This window comes from Cloeon dipterum, chromosome 3 (genome assembly GCF_949628265.1).
Source record: "Cloeon dipterum chromosome 3, ieCloDipt1.1, whole genome shotgun sequence".
Lineage (NCBI taxonomy): Eukaryota > Metazoa > Arthropoda > Insecta > Ephemeroptera > Baetidae > Cloeon > Cloeon dipterum.
In genome coordinates, this window is record NC_088788.1 from 35526345 (window position 1) to 35546778 (window position 20434).

At 40.1% G+C, this 20434-nt stretch overlaps 2 protein-coding genes and 3 long non-coding RNA genes across 10 annotated transcripts in view; 2 read left to right on the forward strand and 3 right to left on the reverse strand.

Moving 5' to 3' along the window:
- Nucleotides 1-541: 541 nt before the first annotated feature.
- LOC135939661 (uncharacterized) lies at nucleotides 542-4184 on the reverse strand. 2 transcript variants are annotated; one of them, XM_065484151.1, is made up of 11 exons: nucleotides 4034-4184; nucleotides 3763-3970; nucleotides 3527-3709; nucleotides 2162-2294; nucleotides 1939-2107; nucleotides 1712-1882; nucleotides 1582-1600; nucleotides 1475-1524; nucleotides 1311-1418; nucleotides 1124-1249; nucleotides 542-1068 (listed from the first exon to the last, which is right to left on the reverse strand). In XM_065484151.1, exons 1-11 carry the CDS (start codon nucleotides 4172-4174, stop codon nucleotides 790-792), a joined length of 1587 nt encoding a protein of 528 aa, XP_065340223.1. In that variant the 5' UTR covers nucleotides 4175-4184; the 3' UTR covers nucleotides 542-789. The 2 variants fall into 2 exon arrangements, with proteins under 2 accessions (XP_065340223.1, XP_065340221.1); XM_065484149.1 differs by having other exon boundaries at nucleotides 1582-1663.
- Nucleotides 4185-8778: 4594 nt separating this feature from the next.
- On the forward strand, nucleotides 8779-12760 carry LOC135941407 (uncharacterized). Of its 2 annotated transcripts, none has more exons than XR_010574984.1 (5): nucleotides 8779-9048; nucleotides 11609-11829; nucleotides 12102-12255; nucleotides 12307-12444; nucleotides 12492-12760. It is a non-coding gene; the product is annotated as an uncharacterized LOC135941407 (long non-coding RNA). The 2 variants fall into 2 exon arrangements; XR_010574985.1 differs by lacking the exon at nucleotides 8779-9048 and adding an exon at nucleotides 11397-11516.
- Nucleotides 9939-10584, forward strand: LOC135941001 (uncharacterized). The gene is made up of 2 exons (XR_010574941.1): nucleotides 9939-10207; nucleotides 10299-10584. It is a non-coding gene; the product is annotated as an uncharacterized LOC135941001 (long non-coding RNA).
- LOC135941408 (uncharacterized) lies at nucleotides 10860-11370 on the reverse strand. Its single transcript, XR_010574986.1, has 2 exons — nucleotides 11237-11370; nucleotides 10860-11145 (listed from the first exon to the last, which is right to left on the reverse strand). It is a non-coding gene; the product is annotated as an uncharacterized LOC135941408 (long non-coding RNA).
- Nucleotides 12761-12777: 17 nt separating the features above from the next.
- The window catches only part of LOC135941405 (uncharacterized), a 31161-nt gene continuing 23504 nt past the window's right edge, over nucleotides 12778-20434 (reverse strand). Inside the window, exons 3-10 of one of the 4 annotated variants that reach the window (XM_065486912.1) lie at nucleotides 19468-19608; nucleotides 17512-17586; nucleotides 17323-17439; nucleotides 16957-17073; nucleotides 16443-16600; nucleotides 16136-16382; nucleotides 14718-14989; nucleotides 12778-13631 (exon numbers count right to left, since the gene is read on the reverse strand). In XM_065486912.1, coding sequence (XP_065342984.1) covers nucleotides 13601-13631; nucleotides 14718-14989; nucleotides 16136-16382; nucleotides 16443-16600; nucleotides 16957-17073; nucleotides 17323-17439; nucleotides 17512-17586; nucleotides 19468-19608 — 1158 coding nt within the window. In that variant the 3' untranslated portion in view covers nucleotides 12778-13600. Of the gene's footprint in view, nucleotides 14990-16106; nucleotides 16383-16442; nucleotides 16601-16956; nucleotides 17074-17322; nucleotides 17587-19467; nucleotides 19609-20434 lie in introns of all 4 variants that reach the window. The other 3 variants (XM_065486909.1, XM_065486911.1, XM_065486913.1) reach the window with 3 other exon arrangements.

Genomic DNA, 20434 nt, shown 5'->3' on the forward strand with positions numbered 1-20434 from the left:
ACCGGGCGGCTAAGCCAAATATTTTGCTCAATTCTGAATATTCACGCTCCTACAACGTCAGCATCTCCAACATTTATATGATTTAGCATTCCATATCAGCCAAACTAATTGCTTTTTTGATAGATTACACATCTTTACAATCGACAGCCACGAATGTACATTGAAATTCATTCGTTTGCCGTTTAAAATCCTCTGAAAAATATATTATTTGCCATAATTCATTTATTTCCAGTGCACTCACCAACCATGGATTATCTGCAACCACGTGAAGATTTTTTTCTTAAAACCTTGAAAATATAAACTGTCAGAGGCATATTTTGAATTTTTGCTGGGATCACATGGCAGGAAGGACTTAAATATTTCACCTTCTCCAGTTCCCTCCATCGTGTTTAAATTGACTGTTTATAACCGTTTTTAAGCACCGCTGACAACAGAATAGATTGTTTGCTTATCTCTTGTTGCAGTCGGTTAGTGCGAGTAAGTTGAAACCTGATAGTCAAGGCCGTTTTGTTTTGTTTGCAGAAAGACACTGCGTCATATATGCTTGTCAAATTTTTGATGGCTGATAATTTAATAATACCTCTTCAAGGTTTATTTCATTTTATATTCAGGAAATTCAGTTTTTTATATTTTCAGTATGTTTTTGTCATGATAAAAATTTGTTTTTATTTCCTAACACAAATAAATATCTAATTATTCGCTCCACCCTAAATATTTAATAAAAAAAATATCACAAAATATGAAAGCAAATACGCAAAAAGCATGAATCATTAGGGAGGCTGAATCGCCTCAAGAATACATTTTTAATGTGGCAACTCTGTCCAGTTTTCTCCCCTTACTTTCGGGCAGCGAATCGACAAACTGCAGTCCACCATAGAGATGTTTGTAAGAAGGCAGCTTGTCCGCCACAAGCTTGAGCAGTTCCTCTTCAGAAGCGGTGTTTCCTTCCTTTAAAACAACAAATGCTTTTGCGAGGTTTGTGGTTTCCTTGTTTGGCACGCCGATCACGCAGGCCATTTGGACGGCGGGGTGCTCTTGCAGAATAGCTTCGATTTCAGTAGGGCTCACCTTTGGCGGAAAAAATATCAAAACTGCTAATTTCTTTTATTTTAGAAATACTAACGAAGTGCATGTAGTATTTGAACATGAAGGAAACTCTTTCTCTCACAAATAGTTGGCCGGTTGAATCGAAAAATGCAACGTCCCCAGTGTCAAACCAGTCTTCCTCATCAAAGCACGATCTGTTTGGCTGTAAACAAATAAATCATTTTTTAGTCATTTTAATCATTTAATTTTCTGGAACCATTTACCTCTGTGCCTTTTTCGACCAAGTAACCTTTCATGACGTACATCCCTTTGATGCAGAGTTTGCCGAGCTTGTTGCGCCCAAGCAGTTTCCCTGTCTCCAAATCAAGTATCTGAAATGCGATCGTGAGCTAGAGAAGTAACAACAACTAAAGCAAAATAGACTTACCTTTGCCTGCATCAGTGGACATAAAATTCCCGAGGACACCATTTCTTCGCCTAAAATCATTAAATCGTGAGTGCCATAAAAATAACCAAAATTTTATTGCTCTATACCATCAGGAGCAAATCCAAACTGCGGAAGACCAGAATTTTTAAAATAAATGGAAACAGCGATGGTCTCTGTAGATGCATATGTCTAAAAAATCATTTTAAAGCCGGCTATTTTCGTAAAAGTAGAAAATACCGTGTTGATTTCGGCATTGGGGAAGCCCTTTTGCAAGAGGCGCATCGTTGTCGGATCCATGACGGACCCACCAAGCATAATTTCCTTCATGAAGCTGAAATCATGCTTTTGCAGTTCAGAGGAACGCGCTAGCCAACTGGAGATGTATGGATACAGCGACATTTTCTTTGGCTGCAACATTAATTTTGTTTTAACTTCATCTGTTTTATTGCTGAGTCGAATGGAACCTTGTATTTGAGTACGTGGTCAAGGTACTCTTCCTTCTTGTACTTGCCGATGCAGTACAGTGTGTTGCCAGTCGCGAGGTACATACAGGTTACAAAAAACATAGAAATGACGAAGTTGCTGGATGAGAGGAGCAAACTCTCATCATATCCGTAATTGGCAAGCAACCCTCTAAAAATAAACATTAGATTTCTTATCAAGTATTTAATTGTTTTTTGTTCTCACTCAAAACTTTTCATCACGCTAACGATATTTTTGTGCGTGTGCATCACTCCTTTAGGCGTGCCAGTGCTTCCACTTGTGTTGCAGATGAACAAAACATCATTCTCCGGATCTATATCTGTCGCGGCAGGAAAGGCTGAAAAAAAAACACATTTTGAGAATCATTTCATTCTGTTCTAAAAGATATATTTAATTTTATCTAATGATCACATCCAAGTGCCACACTATTGCACAGTACATGCCAGTTTCGTTGTGGCTTGAGCCGCAATTGATAATGAGTAGGACTGTGAATATTAGCTGGTTGATTTATTTTCTAAACTTCAAATAATCATACAGCGGGTCCATCAAATGAGCATGAATCATGCAATTTTATGCTGTTTGAACCATACTTGAAATCGTCTAAAACCGACTATTTTGTGGTAAAAAATCGTGAACGGTGGGTAGTTTTTGCAATTCTGAATCAAAGCTTTGGCAGTGACAATATTTGCAAAAAACAATCTGTCCAATTTTTGCCAACATATTAATCGCTAAATCTCTGGTTTCAACTGTCAGAATTGCAAAAACTGCCCACCGTTCGACTTGTCTAAACTTTGTAGTTTGGGATAGATCTTTTTCAATTTAAGAGCGTTTTGAACGGTACCTAATTTGCTGAAAGTGCAAAACGATCACGCGATTTTTCTCGTTACTTTAATAAACGGGGTGGAAGGGGGTTGAGGTTTGATCACCGTCAAAATATTTTGGCTCTCTAGGGAAGGTTAAGACGAGTTGAACGGCGTGCAGTTTTTGCAATTCTGATGGTTAGAACCCGAGATTTGAAGTTGTAAAAATAACGATATATTTGCAAAAATTCCTATTTTTCTGCGTGCAGCGCAATTTTTCAGAAAGCTTAAGATAAAGATACGTTTCGTTTTTTTAAGAAAATCGTATGCATGAAAAGTGGGGTTACAGATCAAATTCCGCTGTTATTCAGGGATAAAAATTAAAAAGCGCGCGCGAGACGTTGTTTTGCTCTCTGTGCGCGGCTCCCAAATGATAACGGTATATGTCGTACAGTTTTCGCTTTTGTTTAATTTGGTCAAGGAAGAGTGTAGCTTTTGAATGCTACCAAATTCACGCACGTTTCGGCACCCAGCCTAGCAATTCAAAGGATTTGACGTATTTGGCTCATTGCCGGGAGTCGGTAACGGTATACAGGCGGCACGCGTAGAAAATGGACAAAACTAAAACTGTCTAAATGTATCCTAAACCCCGTTTTAAAAGTGATTAATATTATGTTTTTAGTGTGCATTGCAATTGGGGGGCATGTAACCATATAATGTATGCGACCTCGCCATAAAAGTCAATAAAGATTGTTTTATTATATTATACCTGTTCCGTCATCATTTGCCAAGTCTGAAAATTCCAAAGTGTCTTCAACTTGCGAGTCCCCGACATTGATAAGCGTGCACTCGTAATCAGCAAGAGCAATCGCTTTTTTAATTGACTGCACGGTTTCAGAATCGACAGCCAGAAATTTGCACTGAACCTGATCTATTTGACGTCTAAATTCCTCTGCAATTAAATTTTCAACAGTATTGTACTATACTGAATTGTCAAGGTTTCACCTGGTTGCTCATTTTGGAAACTGCACCGAGTCGCTCCTCCCAAAAGCCAAACGGCTAATTGCAGAATTTGAATGTTGACAATGTCATAGGAAACAAAGTAAAGAATGTCGCCTTTTGCGAATCCGCGGCGAGCCAAGCCACTCGCCACTTTTCTTGCCAGCTCCTCCACTTCCCCGAACAACACTCTCTTTCCAGTGCAGACGTCGACCTTAAATTTATTTGGGTATGTGGCCAAAATTCGATATAATTGCATTATTAAATTTTAACTCACCAACCAGGGGTTGTGTGCAACGGCATGCAGACGTTTATTAAGAAACTCGAAAACGTAGTCGGTCAGAGTCACATTCGGAATTTGGCTGGGATCACACGGCATCAAAGATTTGAATATTTCGCCATCGTCAGTTCCTTCCATCGTGTATGTGTTATTTCTTCTTCTCTGTGGCGCGGCAGACTAAACACTGAAATTCCCGACCTTTATATCTTTTCTTATGAATCAGCCGAGAGTGGGTTGAATCCTAGATTTGATTGCCGAAAGACGCATCGTCATCGTTTTAGCCGCTTGTGGCCATATCTCTTGTCCAAAATTAACTTGATTTTTTTTGCGATTCTGGCACAGTGGCATTTCACTTTCTTTTTGGCATTATTTTCTTTTCTCCGAGGACCAGATTAATTCAAAAATGCCTATTATAAATAATTTTGAGCAAGAATCGGCACCATAAAAATGTAAAATTTTAATTTTAAAATATATATATTAACATGACACGCAAAGCAGGGGCGTGTTTATTTTAACAGGAGGAAAACGTTCATTTATTTGCTACACTTATGCCTTATTTTGAAGTGTGCTCTGATTTTAATTTAATTTTTCACAAAGTGAAACCTTTGTTGAACCTTTTTGAGGGGTCAGACCAAGACTTGTTGAGGGTGGATAGAAAGCTCGTATTTTTTCTGTTAAATAACTTTATAAAAAAAATCAATTTTAGCAAGTTACAAAATGTGGCACTAAATATGTCATTCCTATCTCACGCCACGTGCACTATTGCATCCATATAAACAATTATTATCAGTTAATTTAAAACAGCACACGAATGTCTGTCCACATTGGACGCACTTTGCACTTCAGACTCTGAGCTGCCGCGGCGCGAGTCCCTTTGTGGCACATTTTTGGCAAGGTGTGGTAGGGGGATAGCAGGCGTTCATCCGTTTCGTTCACCTCGGGGTTTAAAGACTATGAGATGCGCGACTGGCGCTGCAGCACGTGCAGATTGGCTGGACCGGCTGATAGCGATTTGTTTGCCGCGTCTGAAGCGTCGTCCGACCTTTGTTTCGCGATCGACGGTGTTACAATCGTTGATTATCAAACAACAAAACAAACACTCGAGCAACACGCCAATTTCTTTCGTTCTCACTCTAGATGAAGTTTGTTTTTCCGGTCATTAATAATAATCAACAACCGCAAAATTCCATTAAAGTCCGTTGCGTAATTTTTTGCGCTATTCCCTCTTAGTTCTATTTTCCAAAAAGGGCAGGGACGAATTCCAGAGACCTTTGGTTTAGAGAAATTAGAGTCATAATTAACTTAATTTTATTTTATTTTATTAGCTAGGTGTGCAAAGAGGAGCACCCGCGCACTGAATAACTGTTTGGCGGCACAGTTTCCATTCCGCCTCATGGTGTATACAAGATGGGCATTGGGGTGCAAAAAATATGAGTAAAACCATCAATATTAAACTGCGAACGTCTGCTTATTTTTTAATATATGCATCTTCCACACAAGATAGTGTTTTATAAATTACTCACTCAATGCTAATGTAATTTAAAGCTAAAATATTAAGTACAATTATCATTATTATCAAGTTATTAGTTTTTCTGTGAGGATAATTAAAATGTTTTCTCCTCAGGGAAATGAGTTAATGAGTAATCATGTGGCCCGGCTAATTAGCAGGGGAAAAACGCATAAAAGGAATTTGAATACCACATTTCTTGGCATTTGAACACATCACTTCCCGTCCAATTTTGAAATCTCTGTTCATTTGAAAATTTCGCTACGATGCCTCCGGTGGACGTGTTGCAGCTGCTGACCCAGAAGCGGCTCCAAAATCGGCGAAGGAAAAGCCTCGGTTTGCAGCAACTCGCTGTTCGAGTGATTTCGAAGCAACTGAATTTTTATAGAACACATCCTGATGAGCTGGAGAAACTGGAGGGTTTGCGTGAGTATTCGTTTTGATTATATAATATTGCAAGAAGAGAACGACAATATTCTACAGCTGGCGTTTTGCGAGACAAAATTTTGCAAGTCATAATGAAGAAGAAGTGTGTGAACATGCTGGGACAGGAAATGGAATTTGAAAATTTGAAAGTGGTCTTCCCATTGCTGCTAAGCTCAAGAACCCGCTACATCGAGTTGAACGGCATTTTGTCCTTTTGTCCCGACTGGTTTAAAGACAGAGAAATTGAAAAGGTAACCGTATTATCACAAGTCATGAACGTGAAGTGAAAACATAATTATACTTTTATTTGTTAGGTTACACAATGGTGCGTCGAACTTTTGAAACAAATAGAAACACGAGCCCCGCAAGTGGAGACTCTGATCATACAACGAAACAATCCTTTTTACATAGAGGGTGTTAATTCTTATTTTAGAAATGCTGAGTTTAATCAGGATATGGTGCAATCACTGATGAAAATGCCAAAATTAAACAGGCTTACAGTAAGCCTGTATTGCTTTAATATAACCGATTTGCTCAAAATTTGCAAAAATCTTTCGAGACTACAGTACACATTAATGTCGGGTTCAAATATCATGGGGACAAAAACAGGCTAACCCCTGAAGAAGTATCGAGCAGTTTTTGCAACTTGAAAGAATTTATTTTCGAATTCCCCTTTCATGAATGGGTGAGTTGTCTGTGCACCCGAAATCTTCCAAACATCGAAGTTGTTCAACATGACCCAAACAAAATGTTGGGTTGGATTCACTTAAAAGTATATAGCGATAGATATCAGAGGGTTTGAACATTCCTGGAACCTCAAATCTGCGACTTATTGGTGTGGACCTATTTAAGGATACAGCAAAAGATGTTGAAGCAATGCCCGCTTTATTTCCTAAAGTCACCTGTCTCATGGTAAGTATTTGCCCATATTGGAATTCTCTGACTTTTTAGATTTTTAATCATAAACTTTAAAGACCGTCTTTGACGAAGTTTCTGAGCACACAGATCGATCCTTGAGGGTTCAATTAGTTAAAGTGGATATTTTTCCGATCCAGCGTGACGTGCGTAGCACAAGTAGAAAATATTTTCCCGCCAAAACAATATGAACGTATAATATGTGAGAAGTGCGCATGCGTGAGAGATGGTTTGAGCACTTGCAGAGATACTGCCTGTATGAACGATTTCTTCGTTAGATCCAGCCAGCTCTGACGCTTGCGGAGTTTTCGCAAATAGATTCATATTGGTTTGGCGGGAAAAAAGTTCGCACGTCGCGCTGCATCTTTTGGTTGGAAAAATATGCACTTAATTTAATTCGACCCTCAAGAATCGATTGGTGTACTCAGAAACGTCGTCAAAGACGGTCTTTAAACATACACCTACTCTGCTTACGCTTCAGCGCTTTTAACCATTATTTTTTTTAATTTCAAAGTTTAAGAATATTACGTATTCATCTTTGATCGAGAATGTGATGCCAAAATTCGACAATATTAGACAGCTTCATTTGTTGAATCCTTACGGCAGTGAAGTAGTTGACAAGTATTTGGTCACCTACGGACAAAAGCTGCAATCACTTTATTTGGGAAACGGTTTCGAAAATTCAAAAATAGATTTGGAATCGATTTTCAATTTCTGTCCAAAACTTGAAAAATTGTCACTGCTCAACGTGTGTTTAAAACCGCCATCATCCAAAATGGATTTTTTTGCGGAGCTGAAGGACCTCGAATGGGTATTTCATTTGTAAGTAATGACTTGCCCCGTAATTATTAAACTGAGATTTTTTAAATACAAAGATACAATTATTCCTCACCTCTTGGAAGGAGTGGAAGGCCTGATCAGGAAATCATGGTATTGTCCAACATTTTGTCGGCGCCAAAACTTGAAAAAGTCAAGTTGGAAGCGACAAATGTGAACCAAAATGATCTTTGGATTCTCAACTCGTTGATTCAAGAAAAGCGGATTTTGAATAACCTAAACACTTTACACGTCTATTCTAAATTTCCAATTGATGAAGCTTTGGCTACTGTTTTGAAGAGTGCGTGTGCATTTCTTCCAAAATTAACTGATTTCAAGTAAGTTATTAAAATTTTATTTGATCATACTTTGATGAAATAATTTTTAACATTTTACAGATACGGAGAAAGATATAAATTTGGAGACCCGCTCCTCACAGTCAGTGATATCAATGCATGTGTTTTTAAGGAGATTGCAGGTGTTTTTGAAAACGAAAAATAGCCAGTTAGAAATTATCATCTTGCTTAATTTTTCTTTAAAAACTCATTACTAAAGAAGAATAAATCTCTTAATTGTGTAACGAAACCTTGTTTTTGCAATGAAAGCTTCTGTGCCTCTTGAGAGCTTTATGTATTTTATTTTTCTGGTTTTCGTATGCCTTACAAACAAAGTTATTAATGGCAATTTTTTCTTTTGTACAACAGCTTTTGCACAACGGAAGAAATTCATTTGAAAATTAAGTATCTGTGGTAATTATTTTTAATTTTGAATGGATTGAATAATTTTATCGTAGTAGAAGGTTTTATTTTTCTAGCCCAAAAAGGAATTGAAATTGCCCTACAGGTAAAAAAATTTGCAAACAATCGGAAACTCAAATCTGGGTTTAAATTTCGTCTATTTTTCTTCCTTTTCCATAATGCTTCGGCTAAAGCAGAAGAATAATTTAAATTAGTGTAAAAAATTAATTGCTAAAGGAGCAGTCTCAAGTTCATATATATGGAGGTTGGAAAGGCGTCGGCATTGAGAAGACGGGCGGCGTAGGGATTCGCGAAGCCGTTAAAAGACGTGCGGCCGAGTCGGGCCGGCCAGCGGCCACTCGCAGTCAGTCATTCAGTGTCATTGCTAGGGTGCTCTTGCTGCTCGCCTTTCAATTGGTGTTGCTGTGCGCCGCGTTCGCCGTCCACGACGACTCTGCCATACGCACCCCATTTACCGCGTCGACGACGTTGCCGACGACGTCATTGCACTCGCCTCCACAGCCGCTGCCCTGGACCAAGAACCTACTGAGGAGACGCAGGTCGAGCCCAAGCCGCACATCGCAGAAAACAACCTAGGCGCAGAAATCAAGGTCGGAATAAATTGAAATGTTTTGGTTTAGAGCAAAAATACACACTGACTGTTAACTTTACAAAAATTAGAAATTTTAGCCTTGTACTTTTTTTTAGTCGGCAAGGATTGTTTAAAATAAATATCGCTTTTTCATTTTAGCTGGTGGCTCTTTAAAATAATGAGCTGTTAAATGTGGTTCCACTTGAAACTGTAGCGAAAATTGTTAGGATAATTTCCTTAAAAGTTTCTAATTTAGAGATTTTAGACGTAAATTAATATATATAAATAACTAGGTCTTTTTTCATACATATTTTTTCATATTAATTTTGATTAGATTAAAATTACACTGCAAATTAGGTAAAACTGAAATGGGGTGCAGCACACCCCATTTTTCAATTTATTTCAGAATTGTGAAATTTGGTTCATTACGCCCAGTTTCAGTAATTTTTATTCAATTATAAAAGCTATTTGATGCCCTTTTTAATATTAAATTTGCGTAGAATATAATTACACAATATACTAAAACAAACTGAAATGGGGTGCAGTGCACCCCATTTCAGAATTTTTAAAAAACACTTTTATTCAACGTTACTCGATATATTTCAGTTTCAGAAATTTTTATTCAATTAAAAGCTGTTTGATGCTCTTTTTTCATATTAATTTTGATTTGATTAAAATTACACAGTAAATTAAGTAAAACTGAAATAGGGCGCAGTGCATCCTATTTCTTAATTTTGCATTTTATTTCAGAAATGTAATATCGGTTTTAGTACACGCAGTTTCAGTAATTTTTATTCCAGGAAGTTTTATCCAACATTAGTCGATATATTTCAGAGCACTGAAACGGGGGGCATTGTACCCCGTTTCAGAATATTTAAAAAACACTTTTACACAACATTAGTCTGTAACGAGTATTTGGATACTCGTTTAGTTGATTTGTTTCTGCCATCTGTTAGGGCGTTTGAGAAAGAATTGTATTTGTGAATTTGTGTTATTTTGTAAGCCAGCAGGGGCTTTATGCTCAGCTCGGCAGAAGGAGAGTGTAGCTGGCCGAGTGCAGCACGACTCGTCCGCCTAGGGTGGCTTGGCCACGATGGGCCAAGACCACGAGAACGGTTTCGCATTGAGTTGCGGATACAAACCATTTCAAGTTGATTGTACAATCTACCCAAATTTTTGTAAGTAATATTGTACTTCAAAAATAGTCTCTGTTGTGATCTTGTTTATTGGAATGTATTTTGATGTTGGCATAAATGATTTGTTAAAAAGGATACCTGGCCAACTGGCTGTAGTGCGCCCATGCGACGACTACGAAACTGATATTGGATAATTCGGTGATGACGGCGGAAGATCTGAGTTTAGAGGACCTTGTACCAACGGATTTGAAACGTTAAAGTGCAAGACTCTGAGTGAAGTCCAACGTTCATGTCAAACGCCTTATTTGTGTATTGATAAGTATGAATGTGTAATATTGTATTGACTAACCCCTGAAATTATCATTTGGCTGAAACGTCTTTATAATTAAATCGACGTCTTTTAAGGAATTTTATATAAATTCGGATGTTTGATTGTTACGTCTTTTCACAATTTGTGTGAATATGTTGAGAATTTCCAAATATTTGAGCCACCCTAAAGAATCTTGTTCTCCTGTACTGGCATCCCACCTTCTACTGTGATATCCCATAAGGGATGCCATAAGGGATGCCATATCACAGTAGAAGGTGGGATGCCAGTACAGGAGAACAAGATTCTTTAGGGTGGCTCAAATATTTGGAAATTCTCAACATATTCACACAAATTGTGAAAAGACGTAACAATCAAACATCCGAATTTATATAAAATTCCTTAAAAGACGTCGATTTAATTATAAAGACGTTTCAGCCAAATGATAATTTCAGGGGTTAGTCAATACAATATTACACATTCATACTTATCAATACACAAATAAGGCGTTTGACATGAACGTTGGACTTCACTCAGAGTCTTGCACTTTAACGTTTCAAATCCGTTGGTACAAGGTCCTCTAAACTCAGATCTTCCGCCGTCATCACCGAATTATCCAATATCAGTTTCGTAGTCGTCGCATGGGCGCACTACAGCCAGTTGGCCAGGTATCCTTTTTAACAAATCATTTATGCCAACATCAAAATACATTCCAATAAACAAGATCACAACAGAGACTATTTTTGAAGTACAATATTACTTACAAAAATTTGGGTAGATTGTACAATCAACTTGAAATGGTTTGTATCCGCAACTCAATGCGAAACCGTTCTCGTGGTCTTGGCCCATCGTGGCCAAGCCACCCTAGGCGGACGAGTCGTGCTGCACTCGGCCAGCTACACTCTCCTTCTGCCGAGCTGAGCATAAAGCCCCTGCTGGCTTACAAAATAACACAAATTCACAAATACAATTCTTTCTCAAACGCCCTAACAGATGGCAGAAACAAATCAACTAAACGAGTATCCAAATACTCGTTACAAGTCGGTAAATTTAAAAAAACTTAAATATATATATGTTGAAGTAACAAAATGATATTTTTTTTGGAAAATTTTTTGGAAAAAAAATCCTATTTTCAGGTGCAGGAGCTGGACTCATTTGAGTCGAGTGTGAAGCGGAGCGGGTGCGGCATGAGCGGCGGTGGCGGCAGCAGCAATAACATGCTGTCGACGCTGGTGCTTCCGCAGGTGCCGCGAAGCGATTTGTACAAACTGTAGACGTTCGGACTGGGCGATGGCTTCTTCAACTTCAGCTGTGTTGCCAGTCTGCTCGGCGTCCTCCAACCAACGGACTACCTTGAGTGAGTTTGTCCAAAAGGAGTTGCTGTATAAAATTTAATTTTAACCAACGACGCCATGCAAAAGCGACTTTCGCTCTCCGACCTGCTCGTCAAGGTAACAATTTTTTGTTTGGAAAATTCTGCTTGACTCGCTCCCTTTTCTGCTAGAAATTCAAGAATGAAACACAATAAAATAATCTTGAAAGGAATCAAAGATGTTTTACGAAATTAAATTAATTAGGACATTTATTCAAATTTGTAATAGTTTTTTTTATTATAAAATTTAATTCTAGTTCAGTTGAGTGGCAGTGTGACCGCTAAAGACCTGACCTCGTTCGCCAAGCAGTGTGGAAAATGTCGCTAACCAGATCCAGGATGGAGCCACGGCTGGAAGACCAAAACTCGCAAACTCATCAGCACCAAATTTTGCCGCTCGATACTAGAAGAGTAAATTAATTGATATTTTTTCAACCTTTTTTACATTTCAAATTGATTGAGGACGAGTTGGTGTACCAGCTGACGGCGCTGGAGGTGCAGTTGATTCCGATCGAGAAGTAGCAAATCACGCAGAACATGTCGCATTTGAAGACGATTCAATACTTCGTCGGCAGCCAGGGCACCGCCATCGCGCAAGAAGTAATTTAGCCCTTATTTTTTGCAGTTTTTTACACATTGGTTTGCAGAAAATGCGGCAGTTCGTGGAGCGCATCCTCAACTACGTGGCGCAGTTCCACGAGTACGTGCTCGACTCAATGGCACCCTGTCGGCCGGTGTGCCCTGGCGACACGCCTCTGCGCCACAAACTTCTCTAGTCACCTCATTGTAATTGAAAAGAAAGTCGATCACCATTTAATTCCCGAAGGGAAGACGTTGCTTCTAGCATTCTAACTAAATTATAAAGTGATTGCAAATAAAATTAAAATATTTTATTTCATCCGTTGCATACCTCAAATAAAAACTACAGTTAAATATGGTTACAATTTTAACGTTTTTATTCAATTTCAATAATTTACAAAATTCTGATTACGTTGGGATTTCGACATTTTTGCGAGTCTACCCTGTCCAACGGGATCAACTCTTTCATTATTGCACCTCTGTCTATGAAATAATACAAACATGTAATTAAGTATCATGCTCACTCTCAAGCTAACTTTACAAATACATTAATCAAACAGCAGAATTTTGAAGCCGACTAAACAACTCGAAGAGCCGCTCAAAAATCAAAAACAAATTTAGCTTTTCGGAGGGTGACACAAAGCTCGCGTGGGATTTAAATTATATTAAAACCTATCTTAAAAAAACATGGCCCGTTTCGTTTGGTGTGCAAATTCAAAGTTTCCCGTCTGGATTCACAGTCAGCTTGCAAATGTTAATAGTGTTTGATTTCGTTAGGGAATTCAAAACTATTTGTTGCCTCGTAGAACGTCGTCTCCGCGATCAGAATGAATGAGAATGGGGCTCTTAAAAACTCTCAACCTGTTGAGAATCCAAGAGGTTTGTTACGAATTTCGATAAATTCTTAAAAGCAGGTGCAGGGAGATCCGACCAAACAGTTTTGAATCCAGAGAAAACTATCGCAGGAATGTGAGGGGTGAGTATCAGTATTCGTAATTGTATTCTTTACATCGTCAGAGTTTTAAAATAGTCAACAGTAGAGCTTATCAACTGAAAAAAGCGTTTTGATCCGCAACTCGGGTCGCGACTTTTTTGCAAAAAGCGCGCGCGCGAGCTATTGCGGACTTTTTTCTGCAATGAGCCCTGGTACGAAGGAATCAAAGTTCGGTCATGTCTTTTAATTTGCAAAGGCGTGACGACGTTGACATCTGAAAGCAAAATCAACGCATCAATCAAAGCCTCTGGGGACTGGAGCCATCAAACACGAAAAATCGGGGTCAAGAAATTCGATCCAAAGCCACTTTTCTCGTCCAAGGCACGTGCAAGCGTCTCACCGCAGCGCAGAGGAAAGGCAGAAAGAGAGAGACGACTCGCGCCAAACATATATCATCAATGGCACCGCGAAACAGTAACGAGATTACATAAGTACTAGGTGCGTTTGCGTTTTCAACATCAAATAGATAACAGCAGCTCTCATCATTTCACCTAAATGCATTTGTACACAGTATTTACCTTTGCGGCCTGCTGGCTGAAACCAGGCCAACGAGTTTATGTGGGTGTTCAGAGAGAAAGAGAGAGAGAGAGCGTAAAATTGTCTTCAAAGCAGCCAGAAAATTATGAATCACATAGAGGGCAGTTAAAAACTTTTTTCTTTCAGCCAGGCACGCGTACAAATGAAAACCTGGCTCTTCATGCAGTGTGATTGGCAAAGAACAAACAAGTAGGCATGTGCAAAAGTAATTGCTTTCAGCAGAAAAACATTTCTTTGACAAGAAATAATCGATTATATTGTTTGGATTCCATGGTTTAATAACAATGAATTTAAACCACAAGAAAAACTCCACTCTCAAAAACCTATTACCTGCGGTATGATCAAATTTATATTCGGGGCGTGGTTTCCAAGAAAATTGAAAAGTGGGGGAGGGGTTGTCCTGGTTCCTGGGGGAACAAAAGAAGGCGAGTTGGGCCTGGACAGTCAAAAATGTGTCCGAGTCAAATCGGACCAAAACAGCCGCCGCATTTTACCAATTTTCAAACAGCGTGAGAAAGCTACATGAAAATGGTTGTTCATTAAATCTCTTTCCAAACGCAGAAACAAATACATTTTGCACATCCCTTCCGACATAAGTTTCGAGTGCTTGGCAAAATATGGAAAATGATACAAATACAGGCCCAGAAGACTCAAACACAGCAGGGGGAAATTATTTGAGCCGTAAATCATGTCCATTGCGGTGAAATGATTTGTTTAAAAATAGGTATTTACAAGAGCGGCGGTGCGTGTGGAGCAATTTTACCTCTTGGACACTCGGTGGATGAGTTTGCGAAACGAGGCGGTCCACTTGGACCTGTTGAGGCTGCTCTTGGGAGGGGGCGACGGCGTGGCCTCGCCCATGCAGGCTGTCTTCGAGTCGCACAGCTCGGACGAGAAGCCCGAGTCGGAGGAGAAGGCGCGCGCGGCCGTCGAGTTGGAGGTCAGTGAGACGTCGGTGGGCAGAGATGAGACAGCCAGCTCTTGCTCCTCCTCATCGTCATCTTCTTCTTCTTCTTCGTAGCTTGTCGTACTAACCTGAGTAAAAAACAAGCAAAATTAGCAATCAAGAAGTAAATGCAATTAATGATAAAGGGTTAACAACAAAAGCAAATAATGGCTTCAATCTGTTACAAGCAAGTTTGTTTCGGTGATTACGTTTGCTTTGTTTCAATTTAGTTGCGGTTACGGCAGGCACCAAAATACATATTTGTGAGCAGGGCACCGTTTTCTTGCATCTATAATTTAGCATGTGTAAAATACAGTAGAGTGTAATGAAAAATCGACAGGATAAGGAAATTAAGACATTTTTTTAAGAAAAATCAGTCCTAGCTAGGTTCTAGGTTTCGAGCCAAACCATTCAAATTTAAAAGATGTTTTACATAAAATGAGTACTCTTTTGTTGATCTCGCATTGTTAGAAAAATAAAATCGATGAATATTGCAAATTTTGATCAATCGTGGGGATTTTTCCCTTGACAATACATGTTAGATTAAAGGATATTTTTTATTTGCTGAATAAAAATTGTTGATATTTTAATTGAAACTAGGCCATAGCCCAAGAAAAAGCGGAGCACTACCATAAGCGTAAATTTTGGGACCAGAAAGCTGGAGTTAAATTTAAAAAAAAAATTACCGGAAAAGATCATCCAGGTAAAACTCTGAAATTGGCAGCCCTACTCAAATCACTTAAGGACTGAAATGATAAAATAAATTTCACAAAGATGATTTCCACGTTTTACGTCGTTTTTTTTCCAGAAAAATGAGGACACTCCAAATCAAATTTCCAGTCTTAGGCTCAAGAGGCACAAAATCAGGACTTTTGATTAATGAAAAAAATCTGACAAAAAATTACCAAAATTTATAATGAAACCAACAGGTCTGTGCAAGGCAAAGAAAAAAGGGTGGCCTGCTCTAAAAAATGAGTTGAAATCAAACTAAAGTAAAATACTTAAAAAAAAACACTTTAAAGCATGTGTATTCAGACTAAAGGGAAGATAAACAAGCTCGTCTAGCAGCAATTATTTTTGTAAATGGAGGAAAAGGTGAAATATTGAAGTACGGACAAAGACAAAAAGCGGCGGGTATCGGTTATTGCTCAAGAAAAGTACGGGTGGTGAGACGAGTATAGTGAGCAAAACCAAAAAGTTATTTGCCATTTGCTGCTTGCCCTTGGATCGAGTACCTCCTCATCTTCGGCGTCGCTCGAGTCGCTGCTCTCGTCGCTGTCGATGTAGGAGAGGCCCGAGGGGCCCGAGACGGCGGGGGCGCGCGTCGGCGACGAGTGCAGCAGGTCTTCGTTGTCCAGCGAGCAGCCGGCCTCCTCCGACTCGTTCTGGCTGCCCAGCGAGTGCTTGTCCATCGAGGACGACGGCCGGATCCACTGCCGCAGGTCCTCCAGAGGTGCTTGGATGCACGAAAATATCTTGCGCCTGCGGACAAAGCCAGCCAAAAATTGAGATATATTTATTTGGGTCTGCAAACAAACTTACTGCTGCCTGAAGCGATCGGCATAGTCACCGAACGTGGCCTTGGTGTAGCTGCACACCGAGCACTTTTTCCTCTTGCAGGTGGCCAAGTGCTTCATCGCTTTTTTGAACTGACTATTCAGCATGGCAGTTTGTTGTGACGACACTTGCAGTTCAGACAGCTGAAATTTGCAACCATTTTTTCAATTTTATTTCAACGTCTCTAAAGAATTCTGTCAAAATCAGTAACAATTTATTCAAAATTGGATGTTCAATCGAGATGGTATCTAATTACTGCGTGCAAACTTTACTTCACCATGTTTAATTTTCAATTTTCTGGACAATTCCCAGAATTCAGGAATTAGCTGGCTAAATTTCATCTAAATTGAGCGCAATCAATTTTGAAAATGTATTTTTTAGTTTTTTAAATCGCTGATTTGTCTTATGTGTATGACTTTGGCAAGAATAAACAACAACAATAATAAAATGGTCGAATCGAACATTATTTTGCGCCTAATTGACACTCATGCCGACTTACCTCTTTTTCGAGAACCGCAACACTTTGATTGGCTCGGTTCTTTTGTTCGGACAGGTCTTCTAGGAAATTGCCAATGCCCTGCCTTTCCTCCTCCAGCTCTCGGCGGAGACGATCATTCTGGAATGCAGAAAGGCGGTGTTAATTTTCCACTCGTGGTGCCGTTTTCACTGCAAATATTCAATCAGAGCGGTGTAAAGTGACACGAATACTACGTAAGGTGAGTTACCTGAGATCCATGTGCAAGTGAGAAAAAGAGAACTACGTACATACTATCCATATTATGTGTTTGTGTGTGGATTAATTATCAAGTAGCAACTACTTGTGTGTTTGGTGAAGGGTGAACAGCGTGTGTCTCCCTCGGCTCACCTCTTTTTCCAACAAGTCCTTCTCGGCAGCAATCACCGTCGCTTGGTGGATTGCGTCGAAGCGGGCCCGCTCCAGGTTCCGCCGTTGGTACTCAGACTGACCTGCCTGAGCCCTCATCTGCCATAAAAGCGCCGGGTCAGGAAGGGGCGGTCTTTCTAAGGGGGGCTCTTGGATTTCGCATGACTGTACCTGTCGCAGGGCAGCGTCCCTCTCCGCTTGCAGTTTCTGTTGAAGGTCCAAAAAACGTTCCTTTTCAGCACGCAGCTGAAAAGGAGCCACCATTAGTCATTTCTTCTTTACAACAACATTTTTAATAACACTATACCGTAAGGTATTTTTCCAGTTTAAAAATTATAAAATTAACTATTTTTTTCAATCCCAAACTATGATGTTTTTTTGTTTCCATTAGAAAGGGTTTGACCAGAGATGATTTGCCAAAAGTAATAGTTTTAAGAAGATGGGAGAAAATAAAATCAATTTTTCGGATGAATAACATTTTAATTACTGCAAATTAAGTTTTTCTATTTTACTGCACGGAACAACCAACCTCGAGTGTGAACTTTTAACTGAGATTTAAATTATTGCAAGTTTAAATTTTTTTCTTGAATGGAATCGAATTGCAATGACCCACACACCAGAGTTTTGAAACTCTTAACTCGAGGCGAAGTTTGTGAGAAATGTTGAGGACCATGATTAGTATCAAGCGTACTATTATTTCAGACCACTTTCGAGAGATAAACGATTTGTTTGGATTGTGTAGTATCATGCTGAAAAGTAAAAGTCTCGTGCAAGGAAAAAACAACTCGTTCAAGTGCAACGTCGGTTCCTTTTCTAATGAGCATGACAGTTAGTTAGAGGAAGTAAAACTACACTTCTTGTCAAAATAAGCAATCAATCAGCGTGTTTTTTTCTTTTCTAGTCAAATTTCACAACTCCTCAGACGTTCATCAAATTTTACTGCTTAAAAAAGCAATTATCATTCGCTGCATAATTTTTTACGCTTTTACAAGGCCGCGCAATTAACCGATATGAATAGGAACAAGCATTCGATAAATCACGCACGCCCTTTTTCCAAAGCTCCTGCGGCAGCTCCTGCACCTTTAACAAGCTGACAAAGGTCTTGATTAAAATCGCCGCTGCCGCCTCTGTGCAACACCAGATACGAACGACGCACGCGGCTGCTGTTATCAAAAGAAGGTCGACTCTCGCCAGGCCTTGCCATTGTGCGAACAATTATTCAGAGGCGAAAAATTGAAAGGAATGATAAGTAGTTCTAATTAACACACAAACGGCTGGGCTAATTACCAGACGCGGCGGGAATGCATTCAATTGTGCCTCTCGAGACGAATTAGCAGTTGTGAAAATTGGCGTGACGCGCACGACTTCAACTTTGCATGCTTCGTTTTGAGCAATAAAACTATAAAACGCTAATTTTCCCTGGCGAAAGACCCAAACTGCGCCGAGTACCAAATGACACTAAAGACGAAATGCCCGAACAAGCTCTAGCTCACATTCAAGTGCAAACTACGCTCTACAATCTGAAGATTAGAAAAAAAAATCTTTTAGAACCTCTCCTAAGCGCGTTTTGAAAACCACCGAGCGGATAAAATGGAACAAGTGGCCACAAAGGAGCTTGGGTCCAATCGTGGCCATCTTTGCATCTTCCCGCACCGAGGCCTTTTAATTGAGACGCCAGACATTCGTTCCTAAAGCCGCTGGAAAGGTGAGGAAAGCAACGAGTGGCGTGTCCAGCCCGTTGAACTATATAATTATGAGTATTTCGAGTGGAGCAGAAAATAATTTGCGCTATTGAACAATATTGTTTGGTCTGTAGTCTACAGAGCTGTCGGGAGTTGTTATCTTTTGCAAGAGGCCAGAAAACGAAGCGTGTGCGATGCTCTCAAAATTATTTAACAAGCAGCAGCATGCTCAACTCAATGTACACAAAATTACGAAATGCTGAAACAAAGATTTGGTATGAAGTGTGTTTGGCACGCGAAAGAGAAAATCCAAACTGACGCGTTAAAGAAAAAATTAAAAATTGAATCTGCGATCATTTAAGGTCAGGCTGATGCCCGGGCAAGGGAAGACGAGAAAGGAATATCAAGGTTGCGGAAACCCAAGCAAGTGTGAGAAAAAGTGTACCTTCTCGCATTCTTCCTCGAGCCGCACGACTTTCTCCAGTTGCAGAAAAAGCTCCTCGTCCTTGTCCAGCAGCTGGGCGTCGCGTTCCTCCACCCTCCTCTCGAGGGCTTCCCTCGCCTTGGCCAGTTCGTCGCGTTCTCCCTGCAACAAAGCAAATTCGCACGAAATCAGAACATGAAGTAGCCACCCTCGCGGCCTACTTTGTGCTGTTGTCCACGGGCGATGCGCACGGTCGTTTCCTTCTCTCTCAGGAGGGAGTAGACCAGCTCGCACTTGTACTCGCCCATGGACGCAATCCGAAAAAGAGCGCAATTAATCCGTGAGAGCCGGTGCGCTGCTGCTGGTGCCTGGGAAAAGGCTCAAGTCCCACTGACTGCCGGCCGCACACCGACTGGTCTGCCTTTGATGCCACCGAGCATTAAAAAAAGATGCCCCGCGCGCGTTTACGTTGTTAGTTGTTATTGCGAGAGCTGCCTTTTGCCTTCCTCCGCACAGCACAACCGGCACGCCCTGTGCTCTGCTCTCTTTGACACTTTCGACGAGGTGGCTCTTGTCGCTCGCAGCGCTTCCTGCGTCCGCGCCTATTCATCACGCACTTTTCGCACGTGCAGAAAAAGCAGCCCCTTGTCAGCGGTCGACGCCGCTCTAATTAAATGAATATTCGTGTCAGCCAGCAACACACACTCCCGTTTCTCTTCAATTTTCATTCAACGGGCAAAATCTTAATCATTGCTGTTGCCAACCTCAAAAACATAATTTTTCTATCAAAATATTGGTGGGTATACGGAAACTGACTTTTAGACTCGAATAGGAGCAGGAAATCAGAGAGCTTTCTTCCATCCCATCTGTAAAAACACTATAGTCCCAAACAAAATCAAACGAGAAGCATCCTCGAAAGTGAATGAACTGCTTGGAACAAGAAATCAATTTATTGCGGGTTAAGAGCCCCATCTGGCCGCCGCCTTGT

Coding starts and splice junctions, on each gene's coding strand:
- LOC135939661 (XM_065484149.1), bottom strand. CDS start 4,174: ATGGAAGGAACTGACGATGGCGAAATATTCAAATCTTTGATGCCGTGT. Junction 1,883..1,938: donor ACCACGTACTCAAATACAAG/GTTCCATTCGAC, acceptor TTAATGTTGCAG/CCAAAGAAAATGTCGCTGTA. Junction 1,525..1,581: donor GTTTGGATTTGCTCCTGATG/GTATAGAGCAAT, acceptor TAATGATTTTAG/GCGAAGAAATGGTGTCCTCG.